Here is a 20,346-nt window from a genome sequence, read left to right on the forward strand (position 1 = left end):
CGTGGATGGATCTGAGCACAAATACAGAAGGTCCCAACGGGGAGTTCTAGGGACATGGAACATCTGTGTACCTTGACAGCAGTGGGATGAAGTTATATAGAATTTTATATTCACACACACATGCAGATGCAAACACACATACAAATACACAAACCCACAATACACACATTTGCACTCACACGCAGACACATACACAAACACACAGACCATATGTATATGTACAAAAAGCATAACACACACACACACACACACACACACACACACACACGTACAAGTGAGTGCAGCTTGGAAGCATAATGCCCTAGTACTAATTTCCTGGCTTTAATATGATGTCACAACTTCATACAAATCACAGCATATAGAGAACTGGGTGAGATGCATGCAGGACTGCATAGGAGCTTTGCAGATTCCTGTGAGAATTGCTTCAGAATGAATAATTAAAAGGAAATGAATGCCAGAAGGTCACAAACGGACCTGTATGTTTATTAAATGTCCAGGACCCCAGAGAAGATAGAGCAGATGGGAGAGATACAGTATGAGTTGGTCACCACGAGCTGAGAAGCAGCATTCGGACTCCAGAAATAAAGATTGTACTTAGGCCAGACAGGCCTGGGTAGGGAAGAATTCTCTTCTTGACTGCAACATGCTAAGTGGAGTAGAGAAAAAAAAAATACTGGAGGTAACCAAGAATGGAGGAAGGGGAACTTGACCACTAGAATAGGCTTGCAGCAGAATGAAAAGGTGTCTGTAATTACAGGCTGTGGGTATTGCATCCTGGTGTCTGGTGGGGTCTGCTGTGCATTGCAATGAAAGATAACAAAGATGTAGATGGCAATCTCAGCCTGGCCGAGGAGGGACACAGCCCAGGCTGTGCTGACTGAGGCTTGAGCTAGGGTGATAAGCATGGAACCCGAACAGACAAGTCTAATGGGGAAGATTCTGAATGAGAACATCGAAGGTTCAAGTCCCTGGCTGGCTGTGGGTCCAAGAATCTATTCAAGCTTTTGTCTGGGATGCAGGACCCATAAGAATGAAGGATTTCATGTGGGCCATGTGACCGCAAGCTGGCTACATTGAAAATGTCCTCCAGGTTCTTGAAGTGTGAAAGAAAAGCTTAGAAAAGGACAATCTGGGTTTCGGAGTGATCGTTAGAAGAGTTCACAGGCTGGGAAGGTGGGTCATTCCCAGAACTTCAACACATGGGAAACCAGGGCTACAGTTAGACCCTGTCTCAAAGCAAACAGAAGACCTCAGCAATGCTAACACTGGGAGGACAGGATCCCTGCAAGTGCAGCTTTCCTACAGAGCCTAGAAAACATGAGTCCATTCCTCATACCGGTTGCTTTGTTATGACCACAAACATACTAGGTGGCTCCAGGAGTCTGGGCTGAGCCACACTTCCCACATACCAGTCCCTCCCTTCTCTGCTTCCTTGACAACCTCCTGCCCTGGCTGTTGTCATCAAGGTAAAATCAGGTGCACTTCATCCACTATGGCAAGCCACTCTGAGGTCCCCAGCAACGGAAGAAGACGTGGGGCAAAACCACTCATTGTCCAAGTGGCTACGGCAGCCTCTCTGAGTCCACGGAACATCACCCTACAATTAATCTTGAGTGCAGGTCTCAGAATAGCACCCCCTCATCTAGCTGTCGGCTCCTTTGTTCTCCAACTTTCCTAAGCGATGTCACCGTAGCTAAGACCTTGTCTTCGGGTCTATTTATGCTGAGGGATTTTTATTTAACTCCACTAAGAACGAAGCTTCCTATGCCAGCCGTGGTTTTCTTAGAACCCTCTAGAGTTTCAGGCTGACTGAGGTGGATGTCTGAGGGGGTGAGAAGAGATCGAGGCGCTGGCAGTTGCTGCCTTGCTCTGTGCACCCGAATTGTATTGAAAACCCTCTTTACCCGTAAGCTATATCTTTTCCCACCCTTTTCCTGTTGGTTGAGTCTTCAGGGAAAGCAGTGTGCAGTTCTGTGTGTCTGCAGGAAGTTTGCGGACCTCTCCTTTGGTGGAAGGGTTGTGCCTGATTCATCTTGGGCACAGGGGCTACTGCGGAGCAGTCCGCCCATCCAGGAACTATTTCAGTCTCTGGTCAGGTCTTTGTGCGCAGGAGCCGCTAAACTTGAGGGTTGTCTTGCTTGTTTCTTTGTTTGTTTAGATTCTTTTTTTCCAAAATCAAAATAGTTGTTGGGTTTTTTCTTTGAGAAATGATATGTGTTTATTATAAAGGATTAAGATAAGACAGAAAAATATAATGTGGAAATTGAATATGATGTGGCATGCACTCTTTTAAAAAGATATTTCAATGTTATTTCTTTTCCCTTGTGTGATATATATTACGCATAAACAGGTTGAGAAGAAAGAATTCATAAATATGCTTTGCATGAATAGTTTCATGTTCTTGTGTGTGTGTGCTGATATTTGGGTGGTTATGTACACAAATTTGAAGGCCAGAATTCTTCCTCAGTTCTGTTCCACCTATTCTATGAGACAGACTCTCTCATTGAATCTGGAGCTCACTAGTTCAGTTAGACTAGCTGGCCAGTGAGCCCCATGCCTCTACTTCCCCAGCACTGGGGTTGGAAGTACATGGTCCACTTAACTTTATTACATAGCTGCTGGAGACCAAGCTCAGGTCCTCATATTTATTTATTCATATTATTTTTTGAAGTGGGATCTCTCTCTGAACCCAAGGCTAGTGAGAAAAGGCACCCAAGCTTTCCTATGGCTTCCATACATGTGCATGTAAACACACACACACACACACACACACACAGAGAATAAAAAGGGTAGTGTTGTGAACTTTCTTCATGAGAAGACAGTATTATATAATGTTCTCAAGTATTCTGAAGCCTGTTTCAGCTTTTCCTGCTCCTGCCTTGTATGTTAATGTATGTAATCATATGTGTGGGCTTTTTTTATATGGGATCACACATGTGGGATCATATATGAGGGTTCCTGCATGTAGATTGTATGTGTTGGATCATATGTGTGGGATTTTATGTGTGGGTTCTATATATGGGTTCTATGTTTCAGATCGTATGTATGGGTTGTGTGTTTGCGATCATATGTGTAGAATCATCTGTATGGGATCATTCCGTGTCAGCCTTCCTCTAGAAGGACAAGAACAGTGAGGAGAGAGGGGTCCCATTTCTCGTGCTTCCCCCATGACTTCCGGACTGTGTAGCTTGAGATGGAGTGCCTGGGGAGACCTGAGTCTTTGGGTTCAGGAACACACCCTGCATGAATGAGCACTGGTTGAAAGCCTGGATCCCGGGATACACGGCTCCGTACTCCATGGTGCTCATTTTTTTCCTCATTTTCTCTGGGACTCGATCTTCCTAGCAGGTTTCTGCTTCATTTAGAACCACCAATACCTTAATTAGTGCCTGCTCACTTCCCTTGGGAGGGACAGTTACACATGTCACTTCACAGGCCTCTGGAACCTAAACCCCCCCTGAGAGTGCCAGGTCATAAAACACCTCCTCATTAGCAGCAGTGTTTGCTGACAAGCCCCTCCTCCTCTGTCTTCCTTTCAGGAGGAAACAACTGACAGACAGGAGACATTGGAAAGATGCTGCCTGACTGGTTTCTCTGAGATTATGCCATATGTGTGCAGCTGGGCACATGGATACATGGATTTATATGTAGGATGAGGAAAAGCCTTGGTTTCAGGTGTGTGTGTGTGTGTGTGTGTGTGTGTGTGTGTGTGTGTAAGCTCGACACACCCTCTGTCCGGAAGCGTCACTGATATCTGTACTCCAGCACTTGAGCAGAATTCCCCTCTCCCGTCCAGAACAAGGAAGGGAAGGCGGTGACTTCGTGTTGAGCAGGCTGAACTCCCAGCACCTCCTGAAGCCGTGCTTTTTCTGCAGACTCATCCAGGTTGTCTTCCGTCTCCACAGACACTCAGCCAAGGATCCTCTCACGAAACCTGTAAAATCTGGCAAGCTTGGAGAGCTGTAGAACTCCTAAATAAGAAATCTGCAATCGTGTATTTATTCACAAATACATGCTGCAAAGACTTGCACATTGTCTTGGTTTTGTATAAAATTTGGTAGGAAGACTTTATGATAATTCAATTGAAAAGAATGTGGTGATATCCTATTGGTTTTCCAAGAGGACTCTGACAGCTGTTTCCAAAGACTACTGCTGTGGGTTGATAGAGGGCACAGACATATGCACACGTGTGTGAGAGCATGCCCCTGCTTGCAGCTGCCAGACTCTGTGCACGCTCATGTACTCTCTTATGGGTGCACCAGGTATTCATACGTGCACACGTGCATTTGTGTGTGTCATATGTGGCCCATGCTTGTGCTCACGGCTCCATGTGGCTGTGCTGGAAGGCAAGGGCACAATTATCATAAATGGAGAGGAACTGAGGAAGATACCTGAGGTCAACCCCTGACCTCTTCGGGCAGGCTCACCCACACATGTTCATACCTAAACACACACACACACACACACACACACACACACACACACACACACATATACACACTACACTACAGCTTCAGACCTGTACAATCTCTCTAACGCTACCTCCTTCATAATGGCTTTTTGTTTTTCCTTAGTCTGTACTTCTTTTTGTTGTTGTCTTTTTTATTGATTTTTGTTGAGCTCTACATTTTTTCTCTGCTCCCCTCCCTGCCTCTCCCTTCGCCTTCGACCCTCTCCCAAGGTCCCCATGCTCCCAATTTACTCAGGAGATCTTGTCTTTTTCTACTTCACATGTAGATTAGATCCATGTATGTCTCTCTTAGGGTTCTCATTGTTGTCTAGGTTCTCTGGGATTGTGGTTACTAGGCTGGTTTTCTTTGCTTTATGTTTAAAAATCACTTATGAGTGAGTACATGTGATAGTTGTCTTTCTGTATCTGGGTTACCTCACTAAAAATGATGTTTTCTAGCTCCATCTATTTGTCTGCAAAATTCAAGATGTCATTTTTTTTCTGCTGTGTAGTACTCCATTGTGTAAATGTACCACATTCTCCTTATCCATTCTTCGGTCAAAGGGCATTTAGGTTGTTTCCAGGTTCTGGCTATGACAAACAATGCTACTAAGAACATAGTTGAGCACTTCTATACACACTCATTTAAAACTTGTTCCTTGTAGAACAGTCTATAACAGGCTTAGGAAAAGCAACTGGGGATTTAAATCTCAGCTAGAAGAGTTAGGCAAGGCTACGCTGAGTTCATGAATTCATACACAGGTGGGAAATGGTCAGCTTTGTGGATTACGATTCTCCCCCTGATTCTTCAGTGCCTCTAGGATCCAGGGCCTCGCTGCGCTTCAGTTTCTGAATCATAAAACTGAGGGAGCATCAGTGTCTACTTCCTAGAGTCGCTATAAAGACTAAACGCTTATAAAACTGTGAGCATAGACACCCCCATCATCCATGTGAAGCTAATATAGCCGGTTGGTGAAGGCACTCAGTAAACAAAGATGAGCATTATATACAAACACACAAGCATCCCATGGAACTGAATTTCCCATGGGCGCATTGGTTAGTGGCTAAAATAAAGAGGGTTAGAGCCCAAATGTGGACAGAATAGCTTTAAAAAGTGAAGGCATTTCTGAAATTTAAAAATTCCATTAAGTATGTCAACTCAAAGGCAGAAAGGATAGAAGACTTTGACATTGCCCCTTCCTGTAAAAGGAACGGCGGGCCGAGAACGCAGCCCGCCACTCCTTCTACACCTTCCTAGACAAAAGTCTGTAGGTGGAGGAAGCCCCTAGGATACCTGAGAGAGGGAGGGAGGTTGGCTTCATTCTGCTGCCAGGGAGCCTCAGGTCAGGTGCCCAGGCAGCAAAGCAGCAAAGAATTATGGTATAGATCACCAGCCAGTGTTTGGTAGGAGGATGACGATTCATCTTCTGTGTTTCTCCATGACACACGCATCTACATGTGAAGTACCTGCTCAAAAGCCAGATCGCAGCCTGGGGCCCATTGATTCACTGTGTCCATCCCCGAGCCACCTGGAAACTGCTGGCTCTGTTTCCATGGAAACTGCTTGCTTTCTGAAAACCGTATCGGAATACTCGATGAGGACAGAAGTAGCCGAGAGAAAATCCATTCCCAGGCTCCTAGAGGGTCAGCAGCAGACTGACATCCATCTCTCTCTGGGTCCCGCAGTTGGTGGCCTCAGCATCCTGGTGGCATTGTAGCAGGCTTCTCTGCAGCCGGTGATGGAAGGCCATACCCAAGGTAGAGGTCACAGACATCCTATAATCTGATCTTAGAGAGATGAGCCACTACTTCAGCCATATCCTATTGGTCACGTGATCTGGTGGCTCTGGAGAATGTGGGAGGGAGTGCCACAGAGAATGAATTCGGAAAGCCATTGTCGAGATTGATCAAAGCACCACTCTTGACCTTTTTCTAATCTCCTTTTGCATAAAGTCTTGCTGCATGGCAAGTTTTCCACTTATTTTTTTACTACCGCTTCAGCAGGAAATTCAAGTCTATTTACTAGTTTCTCATTTTCCTCTAATTACTAATGAGTTTTTCTATTAGGCAAAAGCAGAATATCCATGTACATAACCAGACAGGAAAGGAAAAAAATGACCAGAAAGAAATGGCTTCCCACATCTCCTTGTGAATGAGGGAAAAAATACTGTTTTAATATCTCTTGCTTAATATGCATGCTTGTCATGCAAAATAAATCAAATTTCTTCCAATGGTGGACAAGAAGCAACTTCAGAACGAATCTGATATGAAGCCTAAGCATTCTGTGTCGTTGCCCTGACAGGTTTAATCATGTCAGCCAGTCTGGTACCACAGCCAGGAAGTAGGGATATTGTCCTTGCTAAAGCCCGGCGTCAAGTCCAACCCACTCTAGCTCAGAAACATGGACCTGATTAATGGTGATAATCAAAGTAACTTCATTATGTAAGTACAATAACCCTGAAATAAGATATTTCAGCGCAGTTAAGAACTTATTAATTCCTGGCAGGAGGAATCATTTTCTTTATAGGGATTAGAGATGCCCAGTAGGCAGCCCTACTCGCTGAAACTTTTATGAACAATAAGTATTTGGGCAGGAGGCATTTGTGACCCTGCAGCAGTGGTAATCAGGACCTGGGAGTCCACGAGGCCTTTCTTCAGACACCCTGTAGCTGGTGCCTCTGACATAATCTCATTAATTGTCATCAGAATTTAGGGGATTATGGGTCGCTTTGTTCCTACAGAAGACACAAGAGTGGAGCGGAGAGTGTGAGGCCCCAAACTGGGAAGAGGCAGGTTGGCCACTGAGCGGCTGGAGGGAAAACAGGCGGAGAATCTTCATCAATTTTCCTCACACAGTTCTTCCTGCAGGCTTTTAAAACGGCAATGTTTTGTCCATGGAGAACCATAGGAAACTGTTCACCAGCCCCAAAGGATCCTTTGATAGTGTGGTCTAGGCTTTGGTTGAAATATCATTTCTGTTTTTAAAAGAAGAGAATTCTGGCATATATAGTAATATAGATAAAACCTGAGGATGCTATGCCCAGCAGAACAAGCTGGACACTAAGGACAAACACTGCAGGAATCCATTAGTGTGAGGTCCCTACAGTAGTGGCATTCACACAGATGGAAGTTATAAGCATGCAGTATGTGTCGGTGTTAGCTCTCGTTGTGGTGAAGTTGTCACCGTGCACACAGAAATGTGCTAGAAAAGATGCTTAAGAAGAAGTCATTAAATAGAGTGAGAAGTGCTATCTCAAATACGGTATTCATAAGTGTCTTAATAATTAGCTGCTAATGGGAGGGGGTGAAGAAAGGCCAGTTTCCAGCATTTACCCATTTCAGTGATACAAACATCCCCACCACCGTTGTCAGTGTCAAATTAAGGAGGTCATATCCCTGCCACTGCACTGTGAGTCAAGTGGAGAGATGCCTGATGACTCTCTCTGGCCAGGGGCTGCAGCAACCCTGCATGGCTGAATCTTTAAACTGCAAGAAAGTAGGTCAGAAGATGCTCCTAACACAACCCAAGAATGCAGACTTACTGCGAGGTAAGGAGCTATGGGGTAGCTCCATGGCTAATGAGAGAAGCTTATGAACTCGTTTCTCCTGATGTAAAACAATACCTGCCTTAATGAGTAAATTTGCAGGAAACACATAGCGCATAGCTTTGGCCAGAGCCATCCTGGGTCTGGATTTGCTCTGAGGCTAGCAGATTTCTCACAGTCTCTCCTTGGTACCAATTCCTGTAAAATGACTCCATCCATTTGTGATGCTTCAGGAATCATGGCAGAGAGCGCAGCTGCCCTGACATGCTGTCATCTCTCGGCTCCCAGGACTGTGACAAGTGAAAAGGTCGCTGTGCCTTCAGACATCAGCACTGAAGAGAAGCCATGGTGATGGCTCATTAAAACAAATGGGTTCTTCTGACCACTCTAAGCAGGGTGGGGAAACATAGGCTAGCTGAGCGGTTCTGACTGAATGCTGGCTTCATTACCAGAATTTAAAGCCCCGTCTTGATGGGACTCTCACCCAAAAGAGAAATATGACTAAAAATGAGGAGCACCATTGGTAGAATAGCATCAGTGAGTAAAATCCCAAGCTGCATGGTTTGTTGAAGCATGTCTCCCACATAGTGTGCGGTAAAGCTTGTTACAGCCTGAGAAAGCGAGTACAGAGGTTTGCAAGATGGCTCTGCAGGTCAAGGCATTTGCTGCCAAGTGCAATGACCTCTGTTGGATCCCTGGGGTCCACATGGAGGAAACAGAGAGCTAACTCATGCCAGTTGTTCTCAGGGCCACAGATGTGCATGTATACACACACACACACACACACACACACACACACACAAATTTATATATGTGTGTGAGTGAGAGGTGTGTGTGTGTGTGTGTGTGTGTGAGAGAGAGAGAGAGAGAGGTATGAGTCTCTGTGTATGTATATATGATATTTTTAAGGAAATGGCAAAAAGTGTTCAAGTTGTCAAAGCAATGCTTCAGTCTGTACAGAGCAGCTCTTCCCTCTTCATCAGCAGATCTTAAATTGTTGCATTCTGGGGCTCTCCAGCCTTCCCACAGGGACACCCTGCCCTGTGTCCCTGGTCCAACAAACCCCAAGGGAAACAGAAGCCCTGAACTCATACTGAACTCTAAATACTAACACTGGAAGAAGGAAATCTTGGGCAGTTCCTCATAGAAAATCTCCGTTTTTCATGTTCTCCTTTCCCCTTTTTACATATACTGTGAAATACTGCCCATGACTTTGAGACACTGAAGACCATAAAACGTGGAAGATCCATCCAAGGGAGTCATGAAAACAATAAAATTTCAAATTTTATTCACCACAATGTGAATGACCCTTGAGTCCATTATGCATAAAGAGCTTGGAAGGCTAACATGAGAACAGATATTGCATGGTCCTATTTACAAGGTGTATACAGAAAAGACACAGAAGAGTGGAATGTGGTGCCAGCAGGCTTAGTGGAGAAGGAGCCAGGCTTGATGACCTCAGCTCAGTTCCAAGGACTCACACGGTAGAGAGAGAGAACACACTTTCACATGTCATCTATGAACTCCACACACACTATGGCACACACACACACACACACACACACACACACGTATATACACAGAAAGAGAGTGAGAAAAAGAGAATAAATATATAAAAGCTAATAAAAATTTTAAAGTAAAATCAGTGGTTCCCTCAACCTTGGGGTTGGCACAGTGAAGTACACAGGACTCTTTCTAAAATAACGTAAATGCTAGTTAGAAGTTGATGTGGTATGAAAACATGTAACTCTGTAAAATCCTTTTCAGGATGTACATTATGTATGTATTTATACATCATACAACGTGTATACCTGTTTGTGTAATTAGTATTGTATACATATAATATACTGTATATTTGGTTACACAAACATACCTGTTGAATAGAGCCAACCTCCCCCCAATATCATATCCCATAGAAGATTCAGGCTATGGACTTAGGTGGGAACATTCACTGCAGAGGTAACACTGTCTACCCAACAGCCTGCACTGCAGCAGACCCTGGCTGTCAAATATGTATCTCTGCAAAGTCCTGTTTCCACAGAAAGGCACATTATGAGGTTTCACGAATTTTGGAGGAACACAAATTCAAATTTGACCCTAGAAACAAGGGAGGGGTCTTTCTCCCTAGGATTAGAGACATGGGGACATGTGGGAGACATGAGGATTTGTTTTTAATAGTTTTCAAAGATTCCCAGTCCCTTTGAAGACATTGCATTCCTTACCCCTGTTATTAAATATGCCTCTATGTATTTATTTCTTTAGCCTTGATATTTTAAAATGTGAGGGTGATCTATTATATTGAGTCATTAGAGGCCGACTGTCAATCAAACAGGTTGCTTTGTACTTGTTATGTGAGAGCTCATGGCTACCTCCATCTGACTGAAAGCCAGCAGAGCAGGTGGGAGGTCAAATCCTTCCAGGGTGTATTCTTGTTTGTTTTTTGCTGAATTCTCCAAGCTTGTCACCAAAGGAAGGTCATCCCCACGTTAATTCTCTAGCATGAGTTAACTGCAAATCTAGGTCAGGCTGTGCAAGTGACAGATTCTCGGAGGAGATAGCTTTTCTCTGCCTGTGGCACAAGCCGGGGTTATTTGTAGCCTTTGCCATTTGGAGTTTTTATTTGACTTTCTGTTTCTCATTTTCTCTAAAGGTGAAGGTTTTGAGGCACCTGAGTGAGGAAGTCTGCCTCTTAGCTCTCTGCCTCTCAGATAACCAAAGCACTAATACCATGACAACTTTCAAATAACTGAAACACCAACACATGACAACTTAGATTTTGAAGCACCTATACCATTGCTTGTAGCTTTCCAGGGCCCATTTTGGTTTTGACCTGCATTCTCCCTCTCATTTGCTTGTAACTTTGGAATGAATTTCAGAAGATGGGTTTTAAAATAGGCTTCCAGAATTCCAGGTGGTTTGCAGAGTTAAGAATAGAGCCTTATGCCACCCGTTGCTAAGGGCAAAAACCTACAGATTAAGTGTGAGTAGAAGAAAGAAAATGCAGATTTCATGAATAAAGGTTATCTTCCCCTCCTCCTCCTTCTTCCTTTTCTGTAAGTTGAGGATGAGCTTTTGTTGTAGTTAAGGAGGGAAGGAAGGTTTGAGGTCTGCAGGGAAAGATTTAACAGCGGTTTGCAAAGTTTGTCAGAGAAGTGAGCCGAGAAGAGTGTGAGAAGTAGTTACCAGGATTGACGTAATTTCATAAATAAGGTTTCCTCCCCAAGGCTGAAGACCCGTTATTTGCCTGTGTGCTGTGGTGACATAGGCCACGCGCCTGGCTCACATCTGGCTCCAGAGGACTTGGAATAGAACTGCAACTCCTTGAATATGACCCTACAGGGCAATTTCTGCTGTCTGTAGCTTGTTCCTCTTGGCTCTTGCTCAGCGGTTTCTTGGACACATTTTATTTTAAAGAATTGTCTCCTGCAGCGTCACTGGGTGTGATGGTGGGGGAATCAGAACTGCAGCTTTGCTGAGCTGGGCTTGTCTTCTGTGCTTTGTTGTTTTAGTTCCTGCTATGATAACCTCTTATCCCAACACCACCCTGGCCACTCAGGGTCAGAAGAAGGAGATGAGCTGCGCAGCGCATGGCGAGAAACCCATCATTGTCCGCTGGGAGAAAGAGGACAGGATCATTAACCCCGAAATGGCCCGTTACCTGGTGTCCACCAAGGAGGTGGGAGAGGAGGTGATCTCTACCCTGCAGGTAAAAATGCCAGATGGGACCGAGTTCTGGGACAGTTCGTCAGCCTTTGGACACAGACATGTGCATGGCTGCGATGACATGTGAATATCCTGTTGGAATTTTCTCATGACACCCCATTCCTTTGCTGATCTACATAGACAAGGTCACCGAGTGACCTTCAGAAGTAGACTTCACAGCCACTGTCCACAGAGAAATAATTAAGCCCTGAAGGAGGTCTCTCCATGAGTGTTGTCCTCAGAGGAGTAGGGTGGGTGTAAGGTTCATATGCAACAGCATGAGCTTTGAGAAAAGAAAACCTACAATAAAAATATTTTTAAAAGCTAGAGAGCTAGCTAGGGAGTTAATAGCTAGCCTGAGTTTAGTGCCCAGAACCCACACCATGGTTCACCACATCTGTGACTCCAGCTCTTGGGGATCCAATGCCTTCTTTTGGTCGCCATGGGTTCTTGCACACGTATACACATGCCCCAACATATATTCATGTAACTGAAAACAAAATAATTTTTTTTTAAAAAAAAAGGAAAAATATTTGATTCTTTGTAGAAAATCCAATGAAGAGAATATTCCGTCATTAATCTAGACTGGCAAGAACTAGGAGGAAGCGTGTCTGTTCTGTCTGCTGCACTGAGGGTGACTGACTGAACAATGCTTCTGTAATGAGGAATGCTGGTACAGAAGCACACACACGAGGGAAATTTAAAGCTCTGTGCTTGGAACAGACAGTGGCTCTGCCTCCGGGGTGCAGTCCTCGAGGCTCTGAGGTGCAGAACACTGGTGAGGTCCTGCGAACATTGACAGTACAGCCGTGTCTTAGCTTCACAGATACCAGACATGAGGATGCTGCAATCATGTATCTGGATACCGTAGACTTGCATATATTGCATATAATACACATCTCATAATACTGGAACCCACTCCGTGTTGTTCAAAATAGCAAATACACTGGAAATGTGTAGAGCTGCTATACTGACCACTTAGGAAATCCTAAAAAGAAACAGTGTGTTTAGAAAAGGCATCACTGTGTCCGTGGAAACTAGAGTAGTGGGTGCAGAGAGATGACTCATTCATAGATTTTCTTATGCATGGCTCTTCAAAATCACACCACAGGGGACGAGAGAGAAGTGTGTGGAGTATATGTGGGCCTGACCACAGCAGCCCATGTAAATCAGATATCTAGTCCAACAAGGCAGACAGACCTGTTTGCATGCTTATTGTTGCATGGAAGTAATTTCCCCTCAGGATGTATAAACGTGGGTGCATTTGTGTAAATGCATACAACTGTGTATCAGTGTATATCAGTATGTGTTGGTCTGTGGGCGACTATGTCTTTGTCAGTGTGTCTGCCTGTGAGTGTGCACATGTACAGGTGAGTCTGTGAGTATGGACATGGGTGTGTGAGGTTGTGTGTACAACTGTGAAACTGGATATGTGTGTGTACATCTATATTTGCATCTAAGTATACATCGCTGAGTGTGCCTGTGTAAATGTGATTGTGTGTATATCTCTGTGTGTATCCATGTGTGTGAATGGGAAAGTATGCACATGAGTCTCTCTTTGTGTGCTATGTGTGATGAGAATGTGTGCGTGAGTGTGTATCCATGAATGTGTGTTAGTGTGAGTGAGTGTGAATATGCTTGTGTCTGTGTGTATCTGTGTCCATGTGGGAATGGGAATGTTTATGTGTGTCTCTGTGTCTATGTCTGTGTTGTGTGTATGTGTCCATGTTTGTAGTAGTAATGAGTGCTGGGAAGGGCAGGAAGCCATGTCTGCTGATCTCCAGCTCAAACTACTATTGGAAGTGACGTCTTTTCTGCTTTGGTCACAGATTCTGCCAACAGTGAGAGAAGATTCTGGTTTCTTCTCCTGCCATGCTATCAATTCTTATGGGGAGGACCGTGGAATAATTCAACTCACAGTGCAAGGTAGGATGGACACAGCAAAAGGAATGTGGGACAAGGTGTGCTGACCTCAGGGAGCAGTATGGCCCCAATCAGCTAGGAACACTTTGCGTTCTCAGGAAGTCCTAGCTGTGTAGGAAACTGGCATAAATCTGGGTTTTATCCGAAGGTGTGACTATGTCAGAGTGAAGCCCTGGAATTCAGGGAGCAAACCATTGTGGGGACCAGAACAGGTAAGACACCAGAGACTTGGGCCAAATATAAACGAGCGTAGCCACTCCATCTTGGGAGCCTGTGTACAAGATGAGGAGGGTGGACTGGAAGTCCACCATCTGGGAATGAATGTGCTGTGAGTCAAAGCAGTGACACATGCATCTCGCAGGTCTGGCCTGGTGCCACACAGGCTGCAAACAGAATCTGTTGGGGAAGTGGGGCAGTACCTTCTAGTTAACTAGTAAAAGAAAATCGGATAGTAAATGCTTTCTATCAGGAAGTGCCTCTGCTAGGTGTAAGCAACTCTTCTACTGGAACTTAAGTCCAGGCTTAATCTGAATTAACCTCCGTCTTTCTGTTGATGGTACAGAACCCCCAGACCCTCCCGAGATTGAGATCAAAGATGTCAAAGCACGCACAATCACACTCAGGTGGACCATGGGGTTTGACGGCAACAGCCCCATCACAGGCTATGACATCGAATGCAAAAATAAATCAGGTAAGCTTTTCACTCTCCCCCTGACTTGTCTGCATCCTGCATGCCCGCCTGCCTTCCTCCTTGTTTCTTCATTGTGTGTCCACAGCTCCTCCACACACAAATCCCAGAATGCTCTTTCCATTTGGTCCATGCCTCGCATGAGTATGTCCAGGTTTCTTTCTCTGCCCACATTCAGTCCCTGTCTGAGTGACCTGGCTAGACCTCGGCCTTGATCCCCACTGGTCTTGGTCCTGCCACCACAGGCTTGCCCATGGGCACCAACAGAAATAGGCTTCTATCCTAGTCTTTCCTAATTACCAGCCTCCTTACCTTCCACTGCTCTGGATAGGTGCTGCCCTGGATTACAAACCTAGATCTCCTGTCCCATGCTTCAGGCTCCACCATGCAGGTATCTGCAAGATGTGGCATATGACAAGTCTATGCAGAATGAGGAAGGCCAATCTTCCTTCAAGTGATAACAGCTCTACAACAACCCCCTGGAAATGCCCTAGGGACAGGCAAGGGAGCACCCAGCCAGTGCACAGCCAACACATAAAACTGACCTAGCTAGCAGCACCATGGCAGGCATTCTCGCTGGTCTTTTTCCAGAGGCTACGACAGGCCCACTTGGAATCTTAGTCTCCCTAGATGAAGACAGAATAGCACCACTGTGGCCTCTCGCCAGAATTTTCCTGTGTCTTACAGAAGATGTAGGGCAGGAGAGCAATCTGCATGGGAAGGGTTAATTCGCTTCTCAGAGGCACGTGAGCATTTTTTTTTCTTTCTAGGCCAATGTGTTGCTTCACATTGCCCTGTCAGGAATGATTTGGTCTCTTTCAAGATGAGATGTAGCAACAAATCAAACTCAAGACAGCTGGGAAAAACTAGGTCCAGAGGGCAAGATATCTCACTAGCAGTGTGCCACAGATAGAACCAGGAATTGGTGAACCAAAGTAAAGAATTAGGAGAGGCAGAATTTGGAGACTCAGAGCCGAGTGTCAAGTGTGGATCAATGGTTAAGGATCTTGTTCACAATAGCTAATTTGGAATGCACATAAGAACAGAGGGTGGCTCAGCTCTCTGGTCTCAGAGTGTCAGGTGGGAGTATTGCATGCATGCAACTCCCGGAAGACCCTCGAGGCAAGTAGTGCAGCTCCAAGTCACTATGTCTCCGGGAAAAGTGGTGGAGCAGTATCCAGGGCTGTGACAAACAGGCTTCTCTCAGGGCCCACTAGGAGAGAGGATGGCTTTAAAGAAAAGAGATGGTTCAGTGAAGTGAGGCGCAGACTTGCCTGGAAACAGGTGGTAGTGATGAGGGACAGCAGAGATACAGACAGGCAGAGTCATTCAACATGACCCAGGTAGCAAGATAAGCCCCACTTTCCCACAGGTTGAGCACTGGCTGCCCATTTTCTTCAGACTGGAACACATAGCAGCCTCCCACTGCAGAGCTGGACTGGTCCATGCTGCCTTCACCATGCCAACATCTGGTGCCCACCCAAACCAAGTAATGAGCGTTAGAATCCAGCTCATGCTGGCCCTCTGCTGGCCTTGACTTCACCTTGCTATTCCTCTATCTGTCTCCCTTCTGCTAACCTCATCTGTGAAAAGAGACCATTGCAGAAGCCAAGGCTGCCTCTGGCAGAAAGACCTAATTCCCCTCTATCATAGGATCCCCGCTCTTTCTTGGTGTTCCTTTTTTTCTGGCAAGTTCTGTAACATATATTAAGTAGGCACCTCTGTGTGTATGAACTGCCATATCCATGCATGCATGTCCCTCCACCAGTCTGGGAGTTGGTTGGGCTCCCTCTGCTTGCTATTCCCACACTGCCCATTGTTCTGCATACCTGATAGGCAGTGGATGTTAAGACAGAAGTGCACTTAAAACCCTTCACTCATTTTCTGACGCACGGTCACCCCGACAAGTGCAGTCTTTTGTGTTACTCAAACATGCATGAAAATAAAATTACAAGATGCAGGCCTATAAAAGCTCATCTTGATGGGGTTAATTCACCATCTAAGAAATCTCAATGCACACCCTTCTCGGTTCCTGACAAGTTTCTCAGAGTTGTGTTTTGCTTTCTTCCTTCCTTCAGGTCCCTAGCTCATGGTATGTTATCTAATGTGAATAGAATGTGGAGGAAATATTCCTTGTTTTTAATTTACATACTTCAGCCTCAGAGTAGGAAGCCCTGGAGAGAGGGAGAAACTGCTCTCCTAATATGTAGTAGCTGCATTCAGTTCTGTCTAGCTCGTGTCTGTCAGCATCTTCATGAGCCATGTCCTTCCTTGGTAACTTCTGGGTGTGTAAACTCATTACCATATCTGTAAGTGAATAAAATTTCTAAGATAAGTTCATAGAAAACCCAACCTTCGGGTTATGTCTTCCAAGAAGCCCTCCCCAACTGGCCATTCCTCTTCTCTACCCATAATCCTGTACCTTTTGGTGGGATCCCAACTAGTTAACCCAATCTGTTCTCCACTGAGAATAGACACAAGCTGTCTCCTTGGAGTTCCCTTGTGACCTGTCTCCGGCCAGTCCTTTCCAGTGTCTCTGCACTCCAGGGTTCCTGGTGCACATTCTGAGCTCATAATCAGGGTCCGTTGAACCCTGGCTGTCCACTCATCTGCAGCGGTGCCACCATCGTGTACAGGAAATTTCACCTCCTTATAGTAATTATTTTACAAGAGCTACTTTCACCAGTGTAGTAAAAGCACTTCATATTCTTAGCAAAGAGGGTTCTTATCAGTGCCTCAGTCAAGGTTGGATCAATCCAGTCCAGGAAACATGAACTTACCAGCTCTGCAAGGCCCACTCTGCCCTGTCCAGCTGGAACTCGTACAGGCTGTAGCCTGGGTTAATGCACACAGAGTTTCTTCAGCCCATACATCATCCCTTGGACAAATGATCTTCCATGATTTGAAGACAGATGTCCTTGGTTTTTGGTCACCAAAATATTAATAATACTATAGAGCCCTTATTCATACCTGCCTCTGTGACCATCCACTCTGGAAACACCCAGGACAAAACCACATCATGTAGAAGGCAAGCACTAGAGGGCAGGTACCTTCATGCTTCATGTATCTTCTCTATTGCCAGCAGCTCTGTGGTGCTCTGATTGTCCCTTTGTTTTGGTTCTTGGGGACACTACGTCTCCTCTACATGGGCACTTTGGCCTCTGTGACAGGCCCCCAACATCTTCCCATCAGGACCCTTCATCCTCATCGGATTATAGTTGTTACATCTGCCCCATTCTCTCATGTTGGGGGACCGTAGTCTTTTTTTCCTTCCCTGTCTGCTCTGTGGGCCCCTTTCCTCTCTTCCCTCCTCCAAGAGTGTGGAGAACTTCAGCACCACGGTCAGCACCTGGCAGATGGCTAACATTGGCATTATTACTCTTGTCCCTGGTGACCTGTCATATTCTGGGTCAGACATCTGACCTTCAAGCTGAACTGGTTCACAGAATTTATAAGCTTTCTAGTCCTTCCTTGGATTGTTTGGAGCCATGGAACCAGCAGTGAATATTGTACTTCTCTGTTTCCTTCTTCCAACAGCCGCTGGGGGTCTGCCACTTTTCCAGCAGACACTTCTAGCGCATGCTTGATGAACCAGGTCACAGTCTGGCGCTACACTGCTCTCTGAGTTTTAATTCATGCAAGCACACAATGCTCCCATCATTTTTTTGGCCAGAGCTGCTGCCTTTTCTATCTAACACAAATGTTTGTTCATCATTCTTTCCCACCATTAAGCCGAGGCCTTGCAGGGACATTATTGTGGTGGAGCAGTCCTGAAGCAGAGTCTGGTACTATCATCTCATAAGAGGTTTAGGAGAACATGTGAAGGCTGTAGAATAAGGATCTTGAGGTTGAGGTAACACCGTTGAGGTCAAATGCCAGCCTCTATTTATCAACATCTGTGTGTAGACTGGCTACCTAGACTTTCACACTGAAAACCAGATCCTTACTTTGTCTGAAATGATTTTGTTTTCCTAAGGTAAAAAGCAAATTGTGAGTGGGAGGGTGGCTTCTGAGTCAAACTAGAAGGTTGTTTTGCAAGTGGACCACCTGCAGGGACTTAGGCTGGGTCGGAGGAGCTCATAGCTGGTGATTGTTGAGTCACTCCCTCCCTGCCTTGGTGTTTCACAGGACGTGGGAGGTTGGGGAAAGAAGCAGGCAGCCTCTCTAGGCTCTCATTCTCTTCCATGTCCCATAAATGTGGCTGAAGTAAAAAAAGTTGTGTCTTCATTGATCCTTGCAATTTCAGAAACTTGCGTAATAATATCTTGATAGAACCATCAACCATCCAAATGCCTGCTTATCCCCGTATTTCTTTGTATCTAGCAATTCTAGTGATTCCTCCCTGTATCAAAACATCTTCTATAAGAGACTTGATTTTCTCTCTATGTGATAGGCTCATGGTTGCACATCATTTTGTTGACATAAATTTCCTCCCCTCATCCTCTATCAAACTCATCATTTAGTTTCGCCACATTTTCTCCATGTTGGTACCCTACCCTTAGTCTTCCCAACTCAAAAGATGCCTATACTTTGCTCTTTGATAGTGATGATCCATTTCCATTATGTGTGATTCCCTAAGAAGACCCCTACAAGCATTCTGAATCCATGCATTTCTGTTTCTTCAAATCTTGCTTTACACTGAGACAAGGCAGCCCCCTTAAGCTCATCACTAATGAGACAAAGGAGTTGACATTCCCAAGACTCCATGAAAATCCTTAAGTGTGTTGAAGATCATAGGAGAGGATCAGGTAGTGATGGATGGGTATATATTCTCCATCCATGGTCTCAGGGTATCTTTTCTCCTATACTCAACATCTGCTAATGAATACCCATCCTCAGTCAACTGCCCATCTATTCTAATACAAGAAACTTGGCTGACCTCATCTTCTACCAAAATTCTTCTGCTCAAATTGTCACATATTTCACAATATCCCTTCACAGTAGGGAGGTGCTGATATTCAAAGTATCTGAGACTGAAAATGGATTCCTGCCAAAAAAGATTTGGGATGCAATGAGTTTTTAAAAATCAAAATTGATCAACGTGCTTCTTTGTCGGGTTTACACTAAGGTTGAACTGGCTTGTGTAAAATGATTTTAGTTTTATCACATTTGGTTTAGGAAGAAAGGGTCAGATATAGTGAAGGGTTTTGCTGAGCTTTTGTACCTTTTAGAACTGGGGACCTGGAGGGGGAGCAGTGTCTGAAATATAGTTTGTCATGGTGCACTGTAGAGTAAGCTCGTGTGTGGCCGAGGCTTCCACAGAACCAGCTTCCATCACGTGTGTTTCCCATCTCGTTCTTCCCCAGGCATATGTGTTCTGTGTTTGCTCAAGGCCCCTTCCCATATCAAGTTCACCTCAGTCCTTTATCTACTGCCATGGGTAATAAGTGTGTGACCCCATGTACCCTCTGGTGACCAGCTCTGACAAGAAGCTGGGGACATTGTGTTGAGATTTCACTTTGGGGGTATTTTTTTTCTTTCTTCCTTTCTTTTTTCCTTTTTTTTTTAAAATTCCTGTTGTGAACTTTCAAAGGCAGAGTAAAAAAAACTCACATCTCTATCTCTTCTTTTTTGAAAAACAAAACCCAAAAGACTCCTGGGATTCTGCTCAAAGAACCAAAGATGTTTCCCCTCAGCTGAACTCGGCCACCATCATTGATATCCACCCTTCCTCCACCTACAGCATCCGCATGTACGCCAAGAACCGGATTGGCAAGAGTGAGCCCAGCAACGAGATCACCATCACGGCGGATGAGGCAGGTAGGTGGCACTGGTTAGAACCTGCCACCCAGCAATCCACTCTTGTGATTCAGACGCTTAAATGTAGAATCAAATCATGCCTTTCCCTGCTCCTGAAGACTGAAAACTTAGCCCTGGCCAGTGTACGGGATTGTGAGCCTATCCCATGGAGGAGGGGAGGAAGCCAATGTCTTTGGCCTTCTGTTAGAAGGAAGCAAGGAGCCAATGTCTGGCTTGTTTCTTGGAAAGTGAAGAATGACTGGTACTCAAACCTACCTTTACTTTTCCACTGTCAATCA

At 45.1% G+C, this 20,346-nt stretch overlaps 1 protein-coding gene across 2 annotated transcripts in view; it reads left to right on the top strand.

Moving 5' to 3' along the window:
• The window catches only part of Dscam (DS cell adhesion molecule), a 570,981-nt gene that overhangs the window by 428,125 nt on the left and 122,510 nt on the right, over positions 1 to 20,346 (top strand). For both annotated transcript variants that reach the window (XM_085685855.2, XM_085685856.2), the window contains exons 12-15: positions 11,505 to 11,701; positions 13,527 to 13,623; positions 14,183 to 14,311; positions 19,901 to 20,068. In XM_085685855.2, the coding sequence (XP_085541981.1) occupies positions 11,505 to 11,701; positions 13,527 to 13,623; positions 14,183 to 14,311; positions 19,901 to 20,068 (591 nt within the window). The remainder of the gene's footprint in view (positions 1 to 11,504; positions 11,702 to 13,526; positions 13,624 to 14,182; positions 14,312 to 19,900; positions 20,069 to 20,346) is intronic.

This window comes from Myodes glareolus, chromosome 2 (assembly GCF_982192425.1).
Source record: "Myodes glareolus chromosome 2, mMyoGla1.1, whole genome shotgun sequence".
In the NCBI taxonomy this organism is placed as follows: Eukaryota; Metazoa; Chordata; class Mammalia; order Rodentia; family Cricetidae; genus Myodes; species Myodes glareolus.